The sequence below is a fragment of the Lampetra planeri genome, chromosome 8, assembly GCF_965212315.1.
Source record: "Lampetra planeri chromosome 8, kcLamPlan1.2.h2, whole genome shotgun sequence".
Taxonomy (NCBI): Eukaryota; Metazoa; Chordata; class Hyperoartia; order Petromyzontiformes; family Petromyzontidae; genus Lampetra; species Lampetra planeri.
Window position 1 is genome coordinate 913851 of NC_136114.1, and position 20679 is coordinate 934529.

The 20679-nt window shown below is 48.0% G+C and overlaps 1 protein-coding gene across 1 annotated transcript in view; it reads right to left on the reverse strand.

Annotated features, from left to right (window-relative positions):
• Positions 1 to 20679, reverse strand: part of LOC144720439 (transcription factor SOX-5-like) — a 236143-nt gene that overhangs the window by 170625 nt on the left and 44839 nt on the right. Inside the window, exon 3 of the mRNA XM_078597241.1 lies at positions 14804 to 14893. Coding sequence (XP_078453367.1) covers positions 14804 to 14893 — 90 coding nt within the window. The remainder of the gene's footprint in view (positions 1 to 14803; positions 14894 to 20679) is intronic.

Sequence of the window (20679 nt, forward strand, 5' to 3'; positions counted from 1 at the left end):
TTTTTCCTTTTTCGATACGATTCGAGGAAGTTGTCAACCGTAACTAAAAGACGGCCCACGCGTGAAGAATGAGTCGGGCAAAATGGAGGAGTCATGAACCAGCGGCCCAGCCGCGCACAAACCCTCCCCACCCCGAGCCCGTAGGCAGCACCTGCACCGCAGCTCGGTGGCGCACGCCGGGCTCACAGCTGTGTCGGCGAAAGCTCACGGCGAGCGCTCTCAAATAGGGCAACCTTCCACCTGCCTCCACCAGACAATCGTCAGAGCAGTGTGAAAACAAATCCCTTAATCAGCTGACAAGAAAGTCCAGGACTTAAAAACAGCTAAACAATACCATCAATCAGCAGATCAATACCACTAATGGCCAAACAGTCGCAATAAAATGAATCTTACGCAGATGGTGCGCCAACTAATTTTCGACAGTGAAGTATTTCCAACGGGAACTCGCCGCCGCCACCGCAGAGTGTCGTCCTGCCTCCCTTATTTACCCAAAACAAGAGAGAGAGGGGGGGGCAGGTTGGAGAGTTCCCCGCCATCCACTCATGGAATGAGATTGTAAGCCAGCCGCAGCACACAATGCTCTCGGCCCATGGCGACCAGGCCCTCCACGATTGAAGCCCCACATGCGCCTCCTGGCCCTGCCCAGTGGTCCCAACGATCACGTTCCCAAGTTTGTAGACGCTTCATCGGCACCCTTCTGTGTGTAATGGGTTCAACTGAGTCACAGATGTAGACTTTGGGACCCGGCGTGGCCGGCTCTGCCCTTGGCCACGTCTACCTTCCAGAATCCTCGGGAAGAATCTGGGTCCCAATCACGTGACCCCCCTAGCCCCCTCTTGGGGCCCCTCTGTCAACTTAACCGGTCACGCGTCCTCACGGATCAACCAGAGTGCCATGGCCTCACACAACCTCATCCTTCGGTCGGCACCCACACACCCTGTCCTGTAGGGCTGGCACTGCACCTACAGCCTGGTGCCATCCAACGCTATTATCCAGCGCACACCGTGCCCCTCTAGGGCCGGTACTACACCCACAGCATGGTGACATCCAGCGATGTCACTAGATGTGTAATCGTGCGGGTAGCAGCTATTGTGGCTGAATCGAGGGAAGTTTTTCGCGAGTCACTTTGGGTTAAATTGTGTAGCGGGTGAGTCGAGATGAACCGGTCCAGGGAAGTTGGTACCAGCAGAAGGACGATGCTCGTAAGATGAGTGCAACAAGACGTTGCTGAGCTTCTGACTCTGCAGCTCATGCGTGAAGGAAACTACAGAAATCTATCACGCAAAATAATCATTGCGTTTCTCTACAGTGATACTGATTGTTATTATTACGAGCATATTGCGTCCTTGCCTGTCAACAACATTGGCTTCAGCAAGCCTGACTCTGCTGGTGAGGCACTGAATGTCGAAACTGGCCCAGACTTTATTTGCATTGAACCAATGTTGCTGATAAGATGTGCTCCCATATTGTCGTGTACACAAGTTGGATGTGTAAAACAATACACGGGACACCTATGGGGAGGAGGCATACTGTCAGATTATTTATTTTGTCACGGAAATATAGGTTGGATAGCATTAAACAGGAGGGTGACCAGACTCCACAGGAACTGAATGATCACGTCTGTTTGGAGTAGCGGACAGCTGCTGACAGACAGAAAGACGGCGATTGCCGTTGCAGGAGTAGTAGTAATATTACACTATTACACGAGATGGAACTTAAAAGGGGGAGTGGTAACTCAGAAGGGATTTGGCTGCTGAACATTCCAGGAAAGGTGCATAACTTTCTAAAGCATCAATGAACAAGAGAAATATACAAATGTAAAATTCACTGAATGGAAACCCCGGGTGTGTCTGCGGAGTGGTACCCACGCCGGCACGGCTCGCGACACCAAACACAACGGAGTGCGGGGGTGAGATCGTGAGTCGGTGCGGGGGTGAGACCGTGAGTGTGAGAGTGTGTGTGTGTCGTAGAGGGGGTGAGAGTGTGTGTATGTCAGTGAGGGGGTGAGAGTGTGTGTGTGTCGGAGAGGGTGTGAGAGTGTGTGTATGTCAGTGAGGGGGTGAGAGTGTGTGTGTGTCGGTGAGGGGGTGACAGTGTGAGTGTGAGAGTGTCTGTGTGTCGGTGAGGGGGTGAGAGTGTGTGTATGTCAGTGAGGGGGTGAGAGTGTGTGTGTGTCGGTGAGGGGGTGACAGTGTGAGTGTGTGTGTGTCGGTGAGGGGGTGAGAGTGTGTGTGTCGGTGAGGGGGTGAGAGTGTGTGTGTGTCGGTGAGAGTGTGAGAGTGTGTGTGTGTGTCGGTGAGGGGGTGAGAGTGTGTGTGTGTCGGAGAGGGGGTGAGAGTGTGTGTATGTCAGTGAGGGGGTGAGAGTGTGTGTGTGTCGGTGAGGGGGTGACAGTGTGAGTGTGAGAGTGTGTGTGTGTCGGTGAGGGGGTGAGAGTGTGTGTGTCGGTGAGGGGGTGAGAGTGTGTGTGTGTCGGTGAGAGTGTGAGTGTGTGTGTGTGTGTCGGTGAGGGGGTGAGAGTGTGTGTGTGTGTCGGTGAGGGGGTGAGAGTGTGTGTGTGTCGGTGAGGGGGTGAGAGTGTGTGTATCGGTGAGCGGGTGAGAGTGTGTGTGTCGGTGAGAGTGTGAGAGTGTGTGTGTGTCGGTGAGGGGGTGAGAGTGTGTGTGTGTGTCGGTGAGGGGGTGAGAGTGTGTGTGTGTGTCGGTGAGAGTGTGAGAGTGTGTGTGTATCGGTGAGGGGGTGAGAGTGTGTGTGTCGGTGAGAGTGTGAGGGTGTGTGTGTGTTTGTGAGGGGGTGAGTGTGTGTGTCTGTCGGTGAGGGGGTGAGAGTGTGAGAGTGTGTGTGTGTCGGTGAGGGGGTGAGAGTGTGGGTGTGTGTCGGTGAGATTGTGAGAGTGTGTGTGTGTGTCGGTGAGGGGGTGAGAGTGTGTGTGTGTGTGTGTCGGTGAGGGGGTGAGAGTGTGTGTGTCGGTGAGGGGGCGAGAGTTTGTGTGTGTCGGTGAGAGAGTGTGTGTGTGCGTCGGTGAGGGGGTGAGAGTGTGTGTGTGTCGTTGAGGGGGTGAGAGTGTGTGTGTGTCGGTGAGGGGGTGAGAGTGTGTGTGTCGTTGAGGGGGTGAGTGTGTGTGTGCGTCGGTGAGGGGGTGAGAGTGTGTGTGTGTCGTTGAGGGGGTGAGAGTGTGTGTGTGTCGTTGAGGGGGTGAGAATGTGTGTGTGTCGGTGAGAGTGTGAGAGAGTGTGTGTGTGTGTGTGTGTCGGTGAGGGGGTGAGTGTGTGTGTGTGTCGGTGAGGGGGTGAGAGGGTGTGTGTGTCGGTGAGGGGGTGAGAGTGTGTGTTTCGGTGAGTGGGTGATAGTGTGTGTGTGTCGGTGAGAGGGTGAGAGTGTGTGTGTCGGTGAGGGGGTGATAGTGTGTGTGTGTCGGTGAGGGGGTGATAGTGTGTGTGTGTCAGTGAGAGTGTGTGTGTGTCGGAGAGGGGGTGAGAGTGTGTGTGTCGGTGAGAGGGTGATAGTGTGTGTGTGTCAGTGAGAGTGTGTGTGTGTCGGAGAGGGGGTGAGAGTGTGTGTGTCGGTGAGGGGGTGATAGTGTGTGTGTGTCAGTGAGAGTGTGTATGTGTCGGTGAGGGGGTTAGAGTGTGTGTGTGTCGGTGAGGGGGTGAGAGTGTGTGTGTGTCGGTGAGAGTGTGAGAGTGTGTGTGTCGGTGAGAGTGTGAGAGTGTGTGTGTGTGTCGGTGAGAGTGTGTGAGTGTGTCGGTGAGTGCGTGTGTTTGAGTGTGTCAGTGAGAGGGTGAGAGTGTGTGTGTGTCAGTGAGAGGGTGAGAGTGTGTGTGTGTTGGTGAGGGGGTGAGAGTGTGTGTGTGTCGGTGAGGGGGTGAGTGTGTGTGTGTGTCGGTGATAGTGTGAGAGTGTGTGTGTGTCGGTGAGGGGATGAGAGTGTGTGTGTGTCGGTGAGGGGGTGAGAGCGTGTGTGTGTGTCGGTGAGGGGGGGAGAGTGTGTGTGTGTCGGTGAGAGTGTGTGTGTGTCAGTGAGGGGGTGAGAGTGTGTGTGTGTCGGTGTGGGGGTGAGTGCGTGTGTTTGAGTGTGTCAGTGAGAGGGTGAGAGTGTGTTGGTGAGTGTGTCAGTGTCAGGGTGTGCGAGTAAGTGAAGTGGGGAGTGGTATTTTGGCGGTTAGCGTGTTGCTCTACGGCCAATGCAAGTGAGGATGATCTGAATCGGTCCTGGGCCTCCCAAAGGTCGACTCAGCCTGGCGTGGTGTGTAAACATCGCCACTGACGAGACGGTGCTCGCTAGCAAGCATTTGCTCCTACAGTCTGTTAAGGATACACGGGGAATTTTTGTCTTTGTGAAAGTGTACCTGGGCTGCTGCAGGATGAGTGGGTTTCATGCCGGAACTTCATTCAATGTTTACGTTTGGACGACGGGGCCTGGGTGGTGCACGCGGTAATGCAGCGGTGCTTGGCTTTCATTCGTCGCGAGGCTCCCGTGCAAGTCGTTGGCTAACGAGCCAATGGCTTCTTCACACGCTGGGCAACAGAGGACTCAAGCTGACGTCCGATTGAGAAAGAGGCGCCCGAATGGTTTGCGGGAAAAGTCGGTGTTGAGCCGGACCAAAAATCAAGACTGTCCACTTTGTTTGACGCTGTGCAGAACCATTGCGTCTGCACTAAAGCCCAGGCAATGGTTCGCTACCTCACACCTGCAGCGTTCGAATTGGCTCCTACTTTTGTCAGATTTTTTGCTGTTGTCATGCGTATCGCATTCATAACTTCGCATTGTATTTTAGTTGCTATGCATACAGATAAACGTCTGTTCATTGTGTAGTGACATAGAATGGGTCACTACGGCGCGTAGCGCTGGTTACTGGTAGAGAGCAGGATCGCAGGTGTAATAGCCTGGGCTACCAGCAGGGCAGGTGAAGGGTGCCCTGGAGCGCGTAGCAGTGGCAGTGAAGGGCATTTGAGGATACAGCGGCCGGTCTGCCAGCAGGGCACGTAATAGGCACGGATGTAGGGTAAAGGTTACAGAGGGAACACGTGGGGTAGAGCCCAGAACCTTCTGGTGGGTTCCAGAAGGGACGTGGCCGAGGGCAGAGCCGGGCGACGCTGGAGAGGATTAAAGGGAGGCCCCGACGCTGGGTCGGGGCTGCTGCGGTTGGGGAATGGAACCCTTCGTCTTCACAAGTCTTCGTCCCCATCTTCACCTCATCGTCGGTGTTGGGTCAGGCAGTGTGCCGGCTGTCCTGACCCGTATATAGTTATCCCCTATACTGTGGAAAGTGTAGAATAAAGGTGTATGCTTCCTACTATTAGTGTCTCTGAAGTGACTCACTACAATTGTACTGCAGGGTGATCCATTTAGAGATACCCCACTGATTGCGAATGACACCGATTACTTTCTTTGCTACAGCTGATAAATACTGTGTAAGTGATTGATCCATATCTTAGAGAGGGGAGTGTTACGAGGTGTAATCCACCTCCGCTTAGCATGGTTCGCTACATACGGTGTGAAAGACGTTCAAGTAGTTGAACATACATTACTGGCAAAATAAATGTCACCAACAAAGATAATTTATTTTAATTTCATTTTTTTAAAAAAACGTCATCTGACAAATCCCCTGAGAAGGAACATCTTGTGTGTAAGGTTGTCTAGGGTGTCAGATGACAGACACACACACAAGTGAACATTAACTATTGATATCACACAGGTTTCCTTTCATTCGTTTAACGAAAAAATATTGCAAATATGAAAACTGCTTGCATTGTTTTAAAGCTAAACAATCGCATTTAACTGATGCAATCATTTCACCCTCGGAGCCAGAAAGATGACATGCAAGACCGATTTGCCACAGAGGTTAAGACTGATTTTGTCACACAAGATGTGCAGTACGATCCGTACATTGCCAGTTCTCTGGTGGAATCGCGCATTACTCTTTTCAGAGCCCCTGTCAAACCTGTCCCGGGGTTGTCTGCTCTGCTCTCTGTGCAATATTAAAGAGGCTGTCTCCTTCATGTGAACACCTTTTTTTATCACAATATTTACCCGCGCTGCATTCAGTCGCTGGGGTGAGCAGATTTCTCGCGGCAGCCTCTGAGCTGCACCTGGGCCGTACACTTAGCTCTCGCTCACGCTCAAGGGGGGGTTGCCCGCCTTTGGACCTCACGATCCGGTCGTGACGGCACGTCACGGGCTCTAGGGCACGCCAGCCGAACACGATCACCGTCGTCAATCCAGCGGGGTGACTCACGGAGCTAACGCGTTCACCGATGCACATTCGCCCGAACGTACCCGGAACGTAGCGCGAAATTAGCTAGGCAATAACGGGGGGGGAAATGCACAATTGCTTCCCTCCAGCTGCGGAGGGTGGGAGTGGTGAGGTGAGCGGCTTAACCCACGGAGCTCGCATTGGGACAGAAGTCGGGTAACAGTCCAGGAATTGGTGTCTGTGTTCGAGTGGCAGGAGTTGATTTGTACCGTGATCTGTATACTGCACAGTTCTGATCGATCTGGGCCGATTGAGACATATATAGTCCAGGTTTGGTCTGCAATGGGAAAGCTGGCACCTCTAAAGCACTCACGGAAATTAGGAGAATGACTGCAGACCACAACGCTTCTCAGTTCTGCGTCTTCCTACATGCTGTTCCACTCGGGAATTCCCTCCCATCGACTCTTTTCCCAAGCTCTCATAATAACAACATTTCTCAATTCAAGAAACGTGCAAGCTCAGATTACTCAGAACAACTTTGATAACACGGCTGTCTATTGTTGGCCGCTTGACACGTTGGGCCTTTGTTCGGTAACTATATATTTAAAAAATCCCACCAGCCTTTTAGCCCACATGTGAGCGCGGTGAGCCCCCCTGTGCCGTCAAATGTATTTTCCGCACACGGCATTTCTAAAAGCGTGAAAACGAGCCGACGTATTTCATGCACCGGACATCAGCGGTGTGAGTTTTTTCTTCTCCAAATACGCTGCAGAAAACCAAATTTCTGCTGATTAATGTCGTCAGTGCTTTTGGAGGATGGTTGCACAACGTCCACGAGCATTTGAATGAAATGTCAACAACGTCAAGGGGGTTGTTGGAAGCTCACTTTCCAGCTCATTCGTTGCGTCTTTAAAACTCGCGTCGAGTAGCCGTAATTACTCCCGAAGTTCACGCATGGGCCCGAGCTCTGTGGAAACGTGAGCACCTCTCGGCCACAACCAAACGGTGAGCGGAATACTTCTAATCCTTTACTTCTCAAAGGAATGTGTGTACTACTTGTCTTGGTGTTGCCTCCAACATTCCTAGAGTGGCTCTAACGTGAGGTTGTCTCAAATCTACTCCTAGACAAAGTATATTCTTTGTAAAAAAAATACATTTTAATTGCTCTTTTTTACTTTGCTAAATAAATCACAGGTACATAATATTATACCGTCACATATGTTCATTAAATTCAATATTAAATGAAAAAAATAGTTTGCGTACGGAAATGTACAATCTAAGTTCTATAAACGTAACACTTCGGATCGGCCTATATTTTATTATCCTTCTAAAAGCACAAATGTGTCGATGCCCCATGAGCCGCGGCACCTGCGACTGCACTTCCCCCACCGTGTCGCTCTCCGTTTCTCAACGTCAAAGGTGTGCTCGCCGTTCTCCCTTCACGTCGCCGTCATGTTCATTCCCTCGGCATAGGCGACACGCCTTGCGCTCTTTAGCAATTGAATAATGCAGTCATGACAACAACACTTCTTACGCATAAAGCAACTTTCACCAAAGGTCTCAAAGCGCCCGCAGACACTCAGCATGACAGTAACTCGTGCAACCAAAATACGAGAAAAAAGTAAATACTAAAAGCTTTTTGCTGAATTAGCTAAAAGTTGATAAACGCCAGTGTATACGTAAGTTATATGATGAGCTTTTAAAATCGTCCACAGACTCAGAGATCCAGATATCTCGTGGGAGAGTTCCAGAGTCTGGGGGCTGTCACACGGAGGGAAACAGCTCGGTCGCCCATCGGCCAAAGGCATTACGGCCTGGGAACGCAGAGAAGGCTTGTACCCGTAGATCTTAAGAGACATTGGGGGCACGTGTGGGTGCAGCCGCGTGTCTCTGATGTAAGCTGATGTAGATTTTAACCTGAATCCATATTGAAACTGGAAGTCAGTGCTGGTGAACACCCTCGCGGCCCCACTCTGAAGAAGCTGTCATTTTTTAAGCACCTTCTTAACGACGCCACGGAGCACGCCGCTGCAATCGTCGATGCGAGATTAAATAAAGGCACAGAGCAGCTTCTCTGCATCTGAAGCAGAGTGAAGGGAAACGGAGATATTCCTAAGATGTAAAAATAAAGTCTTGCTTTTTTTATATGAGCCTCGAAAGACAGTGTTTGGATCACAGATGACACCTGGATTTCTGACTTCCTGTGCCAAACCGATTACACGGCCATGAATCATAGGCTTGAAGGGTTTTTGGTTGATCTGTGTGAAAAAGAAAACGTATTCACGGATGCCAAACTCGGTTAAAATGCCACGATATCGCCAGGAACCCCCAGCCTGAATTAAGACGCCACTCGTAACTTTGTTGAGATGAGCGTCTCTCTCACTCTCTCTGGACACAATAAATAACTTAACGTGCGCACACGCTTTGGAATATTCCTGTTTCTGACAGCACCACTCCGTCTGATGCTGAGCATCAGTGACCTTGACTAGTTTTGGCCACTGTGCTTCTTCACTCAAGGATCACAATGATAATTATTTTTGGTTCTTTCTTCTTGAGAAACTGCAATCGCCTCTGTCTAAAGCTGATGTAATGTGGCCCAATACATTTCAATTTTTGTACAAATGCAAGTGAAAGGAAAACAAAACGAGGTTATAAAAATGCAATTAAATTATAAAAACAGATGTTAAAATGTTTGCGTGACAAACACCTTTCATAATACGTACTTCTGCAACACAAAAGCTGGTTCCCATGCTTTGTTCATTTTGCCACACTTTAGTCAAACCTTTGCATACAATCATAGTAATTAATTCCCTGCGGGAAATTAATCAAGTATATATGCATATTAAAAGTTATTTGGCGAAACAATCTGTTAATCATGTACAATTTAAAATGTACAATTGAAAAATAATTTTATTTTACATTTTATTTAAGCTTTTTTTTTTCAAAACAGAAGAATCATTGTTGCCGCATCCACAAAGACGCTTCATTCGCTGCAGCCTGCTCGGTGCCCTGTCCTTGCCCTCCCTCTGGCTCAGATACAATCGCTCTCCTGGCAGGCGTGACCTATCAAGCCCTCTCTGCATTTGGGCCGCATTGCGGATCTTCTTTCAAACATCGCCGGGGACCTGGGCTCCTTAATGGCTCGCGCCCGCCACAATGTCAGCTCTAAAGCCTAGCTAATGCGACATCAGTGGCCTATTGTTTGCTCCTGCGGCCCCCCTGCTTGGCCCCTGCCATTCTGACCCCCCCTGCTTGCCTAAAAGCCTGTGATTGTAACTCTGCTCCAGAGCTCTCAGTAGGCTGTGAAATTCTTCACATGCCAAGTTGCAGGGAGCAATCAAAGCTGCTTGTGCAGGGCCTGAAAGAGAAGGTGTGTGTGTGTTCACACTCATTTGAAGCTCACCCCCCCCATCTCCCTCTGGGGATCCCGGCGAGGGAACAATGCACAATAATTGCAATTGTCGTGCTGGCAAGCTCCGGCGGGAAAATAAATCGCCGCAGCCAGCTCTGGGCACACACATTGATCGGGCTGATGGAGAGAACGGTCCCAAACGTCACTCGGGCTCTCAAAGAATTCTTTATTTTCCTCCGAGCCAGACGGCGTGTCTCTCTCTGCGGTCTCGGCCTAGGCAAATTGAGGGTGCGGGCACGGGCGTGGAAACCGCACACCGTAGCCAGGGAGGGCCAAGGGCCCCGCACGCGGGCGGCAGCGGCCTCTCCGCATCGGAGAAACTGCCGCCGGCAATGAACACACTGCTCTGTGGAAGCTACTGCTACTACCACCGGTTACCGTTCCCCCGATCTTCTCTACGCGATTCCTCCCTTGCCCTGTTCAGGACTCGGCGTGCCAGACTCACCGTTTGTTGTCATCCACATGGTGTTCAACGACCATAATGCAGGTCACGACAACAACAATGCACTCGCCCAATCACGAACACTTTAGGCACTACTCCACTTTGGAATCTCCTCCCATTGTCTCTTTTCCCAAGGTCTTATTATAACAATAACCTAGCTCAATTCAAGAAACTCTTACCCATTACAACTTTATGGTGCCGTTTGTTGCTGACCACTTGACGTTACAAACATTCGGGGCCTCCGCTCAACAACTGTATCATGTTATATTGGGGGGGGGGGGGGGAGGAAAAAAACACGTCTTGCTGGCTAACGGGAGGGAGAGAGGGAGGAGGGGAGGCAAGAGGAGGTAGGGTCACGCGCCTGTGCGCTCGCACGACCTGGGAGGTGGAATCGCCGAGTTTCCAGAGGGATGACATCGCTCTGCGAAGGAGACACCCGCCCAAAGCGCAATGGCTAAACCTGTAGCGAGGCTGTGGGACGAATTCGCTGTCTGACTTCCCCTATGGAGATTAAGGGACCATCCGTTTAGTACGTACGCATGGAGGGGGGTGAAGCCTCGATAATAATTATTTGTCTACATTGGCCTTCAAGTCAGTTAGATTGTCCGGCGGTGGACTATCTGTTTGCTTAAACACGTTAATATTATTAATCCTTGATCGTTTCTGCGTGGATTAAATATTGGCCGTTCTATAGGATTTGGGGGGGGGGGGGTAAAAAGTACGCGTGCGTACAGGGAGGGGCGGAGGGGTCAAGTTCAGACAGATTTTTGCATACCTACTAAATGGATGGCCCCTAACCGCTCGTCCCCACACTCTCTGCTTCGCCCCCATACGTTGAAAACAAACTAAAACTCCGGGAGTTGCCTCAGAATTATAAGCAGAACCTTCTTGTGCTATCCAGACCACTCCACCCAGCTCACTTCACCACACAGGTGTTCCACCTTCAGGTTTTGTCCAAGAGCTGGATATGGATACGGTTTGCTTTACAGTGGGTGCTATTTTTAAATTCTTTTTTCGGTAAAGGAGGGGGGGGGGGGTTAGTGTGGGAGAGCGATGTACACCGGTCAGCAACGTGAGCTGTTACACTGAAGGGCTCGGCCTAAAACTCTGAGATCTCCGTTAGCAAGAGGGCAGAGCTGCTACGCTCAACTGGACAGGGGGGAGCAGGACTCGACGTTACTCACGAGCTGCAAAAAGGATGAAACTGACGTGCAAGTGTCTTGTTACTTTTTTGCTGCAGTATTTATAAATCCCTCGTTTTAGATCGATAAGGCTGATGACTACCGCACTTGCACGATACGAGCAAGCACTGTAAGTTTGCAAAGGGTTTCCAAAGTGTCGAAGCATTTAAAAAAAAGTGGTGCAGCCAACTATATTTTATCCTGGCCTGTATCCCACAAATCACCTCCAACATTAACCAGGCGTGAATGTTTAGCAGCATCAGTGTTGAAGATGTCCAGTGGCTCGTGATGTGAGTCGAGCCAACGACGTCAATCACGAGTTCTCAGTATCCTAGGAACTCATCGAGTAATCACCCCAAACAAACGTGCAATGAAACATCAGTTTAACACGGAGGCTTATGCGACCAATATTATCCATAAGGAGGTTTTTTTGGGTTAGATTGCGTAAATATAAATGTGTCTTTAAACCTGCCACGACCTGACACAGCCAATTAGTAAAGTTTATCACTTAAACCAATCATGCCGATTAGTGACGAGATCAGCAGAGTGGTGTGCTGCAGAGGAAACCCACACGTGTTGTTGTTGGAGAGTAAACCTACAAATCTTGTGGGTTTACTCTCTAACACACAGGTTAGTGCTGAACTAGTTACTAATTAGCACGTTCCGTTTACGTGACAAACTTTACTAATTGGCTGTGTCAGGTGGTGGCGGGTTTAACGACACGTCTATATTTACGTGACCTAACCCAAGACAACCTATATTATGGTGAATGAAAACATCTTGACATTGTTTTTATTTTAGAAAATCAATGTTACTGTTGATCTCGGCCAGCTGAATGTACTCCTCTGCTTTGACCACTGCTGGACTGTTGCCAGTAAAACTGCTTTCATTCATTGCCTGGGGTCGCCTCACGTGAAGGTCGCCACCTTTTCCACTGTTGACCAAACCCAGACAGATTTCTCGGTCAGCCTAGGTCTATCCAAAACGATGGAGTTAACTGCTTTGAAGTTAAACACAATTACCACCAGATTTCGGCATAAACCAAAACCTGCTACCCAAACACCTACCTCGACCTCACGTTTTGTTTTGGTTCCTCTTCAACCGACTAAACCTGCTGCTTGAGCCGGCCCTTCCATCTCTCACCCACATGAGAAATCTCGAGGCTCCTGTGCCATAGTGCACACGATTTGTCTATAAACTTGGGCTGAAGTTTCATGCTCAAATCAGACCATATCATAATTAAGTGGGCAATCCTTAGCGGACATATTTAATGGAGTATGTAAGATTAAATAATAATAAATAATAGATTTCGCACACCACAAATACAGAACTCCCACATATATATCGAACATTGCGCAAAGCTGCGTTGTGATTTGAGCTGGAATCGCGCCGACTCCTCGTGCCATGTGAGTGGGTCGCACGTGCTCACGGTGCATCCACGCGCGTGCGCCGCGTTCACACTGCAGCCTACCGGGCAACGTGCACGTGTCATATATTTAGCTCAAGCTGAGTTACGTGCACGAGCAGTAAGAGCGTGTGTTAACCTGGAGTATTAAAGATTACATTTCACTCCACATGATAATTTCTGGGACAACAGTGGATCATATGGACCCTGATTAGCATCGAGGTCACAATGACTGTCACAGCACAAAGTGAAATTGAGGTCAATAATACTGGCTGAGTCGTTTTAGGCCCAGGCCTTTCTGAGTTTTTCTAAAACCCTTCTACACTTTACAGTGTATACAGACATGTATAAACTATTATTTTTGAAGTGTTTTAAAAAGTGTTAAAACCTATTATCGTCCAAGCAAAAGTGTAAAACACAGCAGTGATCGTGGAATCAACAAATTACAGTTATTACAATTATGTACACTGCAGATTTATGTAAATCATTCACGCACAAATTACTCTTAATAATTTTTAGAAAGCACTTTTGTAAATGGACCAACCCCAGACATAAGTCTGAGTAAGCGTAAGTTTATTATCAACACTGCGCAGTAATTACCAAACCACGGCACAAATCAACTCCTGCCACCCAAACACAGATGCCGATTCCCGGACTGTACCGGGTCAAACTGCGCCATGCCGCGGATCACAACTGGACAAGTAGCAACCATACATAGCAACCACGTTTGTGTTTCCCAACTCTATCGGACGGTGGTGAATTTCAAATTCAAGACCATGAAAAACTACAAATATTTGAAGGAAAGCGATATTGATGCCTCCACATCCACTTGCAAGGGGTGAAACATGAACTGAAGCTGACAGTGAGAGAGCCACAGTGGGGAGGCAACACTGTAGTGACAGTTATTTGCAATGTGTATTTTTGTGGACTGGTGACCAACACGCTGCTCTCTTCCACAATCTCTCACGTGTGGGAGAACTCTCAATAACACCACGGTGGCAAGTAAGTTAAATCGACATCTTTGCAGGCAAACGTTTTATCCCTCGCCGACAAGGACGTGCACTCTTTCAAGCGCTTGCAGATTCAGAAATAAAAAAAAACAAGTGTGCTTGACGGTGGACTGTGCAACTGTCTTAGATAAAGTGCAGGAAGCAGGCTACTTGGTGGAGACCAACCAGCCACAGGAGCAAGCAGGGTTTAATGGACTGCCGATCACATGCTTACATCCTCTCAATAATATTCTGCAAAAGACCAATACATCTAAATTACCATTGTGGCTGGCCTTTGCAGACAATAAAATACAATTGACTCTGTAGAAATTAATGCAATAATTCAAGCTCTTAAAAACCAAGGCCTGAAACAAACAATATCTCAAAATAGCAAAAAACATCTACAAAAATGTAACCGTTACACTAACATTTTATGATCACAATTTATAAAAAAAAATAATTACATGGGAAGTCAGTTACGCGTGAGAAAATGTTTTCCAAAAATATTTTTGTCGCGTTACCCTCCACCACCTAACATAGCCAAAGTGTTTTTTTTTTTTACAAGGACAGGCATTTTATACGCAAATAATTACTGCTTGAGCTTACCGGTAAACTGAAGAGCAATTCTCACAAAGTTAACATGTAAACCAATACATGCGAAGATTGACTTGAAACTGTGTGATGCATCCTCAAGAAGTGATAACCTGACGAGTTTAAACGCTTGTACACGTGACAAATTTATTTGTTTGGCTATGTCAGGTCGTCGCCTCAACCAAGGTTTAATTATGAATAATTTAAGCACTTCATTTGCTGGTTATATAAATACATACAATTTTAACTTCATTGTCTAATCAATTTCACAATACAGGACATTGTATATTACTGCCTCTTTATCTGTCATGTCAATTTGCTTAGGGACATGAGCTTACACACAAAAATAATTGTCTTTATTTTCTGAAGTGTATACCCTAGTCCATGAGATGTCAACGATGTACAGAGTAATCTGTGCTTTGCTGTAAACATGAGAGGCGCATTATAAAATGACAAGATTAATGGTGGCGGCGGTGATGAAGCACTGACCAATGGGAGCCAAGTCTACAACTCCCCACGGCTCACCGCTGGTGAAAATGCCAACCTTTCCCCTTCACTCAACCACTGCCTGGCAACGTAACCTCACCTTGCATCTCAGCGGCAACATCTCCAGAGCTCATTCCCAGCATCCGTTCCTTCCAGTCCTTGGCCAGAAGTTGCTCCACACAGGAGGCATCTGTGGGGCACAATAATTTGGGTCGTCATTAAAGCCCACAGCTCAGAGACATTGTCACACTATCACACAAGTAATATGACAGAGTCATTATTTCAAAACTTAATTCCCCCGCGATGACCCATGAATCAGATAAGACAAATCAAGGTAATAAAACCAAACACGACAAGGTGAGTTGAAGCTATTGCCATTTATAATAGAGGGATATAAATTACCATGTAATAGCATCATGTGTGTATGCGTGTTGAACTTCTTTAGCACCGTACATAGCCAACCATGCCAATCAGAGGTGCAACAAGGTCGAAAACTGTCCTGCAATACCAAAAGCACCGATATAATGCACATGTACAGCCCTTTGCCAGTCTTACGCATGGTGGATGAAGGCCTTCCCAAGGCATGCGGTGAGTGGGTGTTGTTTGACCATACTTCACCACGCTGGGTAGTATGGGTTTTGTAAAGGTGGGAAGTGTAGACGCAGAAATACAGCACAATGATCGATTTTATTGCAGTGCCCTTCACAGCCCACAACATCTCCAGTGCCTATAGCACCTGGTATGCAGGGTGGTTACCCCCATTCAAGTGCTATATCCAGGCTCACCCTCTTGATTAGCTTCTGTTGTGCAGGACAAAGCGTGAAAGTGAACTCATTGATAATGTAATGGCGATAATTATTAATCTGTGGCATTCATAATGCAACGTCTTGGGCTTGTTTTTCCCAGTTCCTATACAATGCATTTTTACTTTTACTAATCTTAAACAGAGAATCACTATGCCTGGAAATGGCATCATTTTCCATGACCTCACTCATTTCTATTCTAGGAAATGCATTAAAACGCATTGTTTGTCTAAAGAGGTACGTTTTACCTGCATCCAACTACGCTGAAAATTGCGCTCACGCTCCCAGTTTCACAGCCGTGGCAAGGCGGAGCAAATGAAACCCGTGCATGTATGGAGGTATGCCTGCGGAACTTCTTTCGCACCGTATGTAGCCAGCCATGCTAATCGGAGGTGCGGGCGAAGGACAACAAACTAAACACAAAAGCAGTTCGAAAGAAATTAGTTTTCAATCTAGCTCCCAGTGGCTTGCTAATATCAGAAGTAAGAGCGTTCCAGACGGCCGCAGATGCGCATCTGAAAGTGCCGTGTGATAATGCGGCAACCACCGTCTTTGAAGCGGCACAGCGGTGACACGCCGGAGCTGTGCATCCTAAACTTTGCAGCTTCACTCCAAACGGCTTCAAAAGGAGCTTTACGTTCTCCCTCTCTTCTGCACGGATTTTCTCCGAGTTCTCCAGCTTCCTCCCACAGCCAAACACGGAGAAAATCATTGGCGTTGGCCAAAAATCCCAATGAGGCAGGACTCTCCTGAGTAAGTAAGTAATTAAGATGACTATGCCTATTTCAAACGTACACACATGTTGTATAACAAGTGAGCAGCACAGTGTCACAGTCATGTGGGCAAACAACAAATGAGCTCGCAGCTCTCCACACGCATTAACGCCGACGACTCCGACAAACAGTTGTACATCTGCGCAGCCCCTCGGCCTCACGGCTGTGGAAGAGTGCGCTCATTTCTATCTGCCTTGCAGCCTTGAGTGGCACAGAAGTGGCATGTTAGCTCCTCACCGCACGCACTCTCCCACGCAAACCGTAATCTTGTGGACAGGTGGGCTTCTGCCTGTGGACATTAAATACGCAGTGGGTACGTATGTCTGTTGAACTCCTTTCACACCGCAAGTAGCCAACCGTACTAATCGGAGGTGTGTTATGTGTGCCTACGTTGGCTATTCTGTGAAGACACGTGTGGCAAAATGCCACTATCTCGGCCACACGTACGTGTAACTCAACTCTTCTTGAAAACAAGACAGATGCTGTTCGCGTTAGAGATGCCCTCGTGGTCGCCACGCTTGCACTGGGCGCAGCTGCCCAGTCAGTTGTTTGCAAACATGCACCATCAGGCGTAAAGTGAAGGTTAGAGACTTTGTATCATTATTTTATTATTATTCACAAGAATAAGTTACGACATTCGTGGGGCCACGGCTACGGCCGTCACCTGCCTGGGTCTGAGCCGGTGTACTCCAGGAATTGGCGTCTGTATTCAGGTGGCAGGAATCGATTAGTCCCGAGATCTGGTACCAGTATTGCTGTGTTGAACTTCATCACAGTTTACTGCCCAGTTCCGATGACGGACCCAGTGCTGACTGAGAATTGTGCGTGCGGGTTTTGGTTTAAAGTGGAAAAAGGTTAAAGCACGTGCCGCGGCCCACATCCTAAATATGACCATAATGCACTGCAGTGCTCCATCTTCTTAGATTAACAACTGCCTCTCCGTGACGACACATTTCACTCGCTTCAGTACAACTGTCACTGATGTGCCTTGCTGATCTGCAAAGTCTCAATGTAAACACTGAATTCTGCCTGCGATCAAATGAAGGCAATGCATCATACAACTAACATGTGTGTGTCTGTTTATCGACACCCTGCACACTCTCATGCACGACGTGTTCCGTCTCATGGGATCTTCCACGTCAAATACATATCTTAAAGAAACCACCGTGACATACACAAGTTTCATATTGATTTGTGATCATTAGAAGCTATAAGTACTCGCATACTTGTTGTGCTATAAGGTATTCACCCTCCAGCGATGGCACAGTGATTTGCACCTCCAGGTAAGAACCCGGCCTTCTCCGAGTTCAATTCCTGGTCGCGGCTGACGTCAATGGCGAGAGCGGCATGTGAAATCATCCTCGTCCCCACACGTTCACGAACCCGCGTCAGCCAGGGTGCTCGAGTACTGTGAAGCAGTCTCTACGACCAATGTGACCTACCGAGGCCGTTATCCAGCAGTGGACTGAACAAAGCGATGTTCGTGAGTGACCACTAACTTCAGCAGGGCATTTGTTTTTGCTCCGATTTCTATTCGCTTCTTTGATGTACTCTGTTTTAGGCTGTTGCTTTTTGTCGTTTTGGTGAGCCAGGTCACTCTCGCTATCCTGTTTTCGCGAGTCCTCACACTGGTTGCACAAACTAAACTTGAAACGTAATCGTCACCGTCAATTAATTGATGTTGTTACATCATGATGCTTGACGGGAAAGCCTCAGACAGGGCAACAGGATTGTGTAAACTCATTCACAGCCATCTCTGGTCTTACACATAAGCTTAACATCCTCTCACATAGCTTGGTTATATTTATTAAACAAGATATGTTTTGTTTTAATATAAAGGTTAGTCTCGGTTTAAATGAAAAATAGTATTCATATTCATATACAGACCTTGTAAAATATGATGTTCAAGCTCAGTAGGAGGAACTTCAACATAAAATGTAAATACATTTAAAATGAACTACCATGTTATATATATATATTACTATCCCCGACAGATCTATGCAAAGTCTGAACACAAACTGTATCTTAAGATGACATGGTGCTGTACAACTACAGCGAGGGTGAAATTACACGAACATTAGTGGGGGGGGGGGGGGGGGTCGGCGTCTGATTACTCTCAGTCGATATAGAAGGTTGTAACGATATCCATGTAGGGGTCGCCACCTTTCTCACTGTAAACCAGACCCAGACAGATTCCTTCAGTCAGCCTGGGTCTATCAATACTCTGATGAAGTTCAACACAATGATGCCAGCAACAGATCTCGGGATACAAAAATAAATTCCTGCCATCTAAACACAGATGCCAGTTCCCCGACTGTCCAGGTAAAACCAAAGACAGGTGACAACCCTAATCCGCATACGTCAACTTGATTAAGAAGGATGAGAGAGACACGTGTAAGAATTGGACGTAAGGGTTCATGAGTTAGGACAGAAATCAAATTCCCTTAAGCTTGCACGTGTCAGGAAAATGGAGTCAGTTGCGAGTTTAGCTGACATCATGGAATCCAGAGAGGGCAGCAGCGGAGATGAACGGGTACCCGATGGAGGGGTTTGGAGATAAAACGGTGCCTGTCAGTAGTCAGGGGATGTAGTGAGAAGCGTATGAGATTATCCTGCCCTCTTGACTTCTCCCCTGGTTAAACAACGTAAACTTCAATTAAACCTAAATCCCGATCACCGATTTGGTTCATCGTGACCTGATTACATGCAGGCACACCGCAGAAAGAAAACAATCTGTCAAAGACAGATTGTACATCCGTACAAACACGTCGAGTCAGAAGTTGTGTTGTCACTGAGTGATGAGGTGGTCGGCACTTCCCCGTCGTGCATTATAGACACTCCCTACATGTGATTGTGGCCCCAGTATTAACGACCTCACGCATAAACCCTCACAAAGTAAATGCTTGGAGTGATTCATATCAAAATATGAAAATGTCATCATCAAATCACGGTAAAGTGCACACAGGACTGCCGTCTGTACCATTGCGGGGCTCCCGGCTTGAGTTATCACCAACGCGCCGATCCACCGCCGTCGCTTATCGAACACCGGCCACGGACAACCGCAGAGCGCTCGCTACCTGGCAGGCGTCGCCGATGGAGCCACGCTGGCTCCGAGCCAGTGCACACCTCCACCCCTACTGCCCGGCACTAACTGGACCAGTTTGAACACGAATTATTGTCGGGTAAAAGACACGGTGCCGAAAGAGAAGGCAATCGATAGCACGCGTTGTGGGCGAGACATGGGATGCTGTTAACGTGTCTTTACTAACACTTAAGAATCGCCTGCGAGAGTTTACGCGTTAGCGATTGATCATGCGTGGTGTAATTGCTGCATCTTGATTGATGAGATCACGATTAGTATCTCTAACGAGTTCCGTATTTATAAACAAAGGCGGCAATCACGAAAGCGTGCCCAGATAAATTAAATCACTCCTGAAAAAGTGCAGATCGAGAGGAATTAGGAGAGCTTTTGGCTTCACAGAAGTAGAGCAAAATGAGTGGAGGTGACAGCTCAAGCTCCGTGATGGGAGACACTGATACAGGAATGCTGATAGTCGTCGGTAAGATACGTGTGTGCGGTGTACGGTGTCTGTTTTACGCCACCGACTGTAACCAAATAAGATTCACCGCTTCTTTTGTGAAGGTCGCTTGCGTGCCTGCATTTTCAAGGGACGGCTATTTACTCGGGATGGGTATTTACTCGGGATGGGTATTTACTAGGGATGAGTATTTACTCGGGATGGGTATTTACGAGAGAAGGGTATTTACTCGGGACGGGTATTTACTCGGGATGAGTATTTACGAGAGAAGGGTATTTACTCGGGACGGGTATTTACTTTGGATGGGTATTTACTCGGGATGGGTATTTACTCGGGATGGGTATTTACTCGGGATGAGTATTTACGAGAGAAGGGTATTTACTCGGGACGGGTATTTACTTTGGATGGGTATTTACTCGGGACGGGTATTTACTCGGGACGGGTATTTACTCGGGATGGGTATTTACTCGGGACGGGTATTTACTCGGGATGGGTATTTACTCGGGATGGGTATTTACTCGGGACGGGTATTTACTCGGGATGGGTATTTACTCGGGATGGGTATTTAATCGGGACGGGTAATTACGAGAGAAGGGTATTTACTTTGGATGGGTATTTACTAGGGATGTGTATTTTCTTAACTTAGTTGCAACGTCTATCAATACAAGACGAAATATTTGGACTGTGACACCGACACTTACTTCGCTGTAAAACGGTCATGCATGTCCGCTGTCATTGATGGCGAAACTTACATAATTCCCCAGAAAACTCATCAAGCATGAGCAGGAATCAAGCATCCCACCTAGTAAAAACTGGCTTACAAGCGGCACTGGTAACAAAATGTAACCCGTCAAATCAATG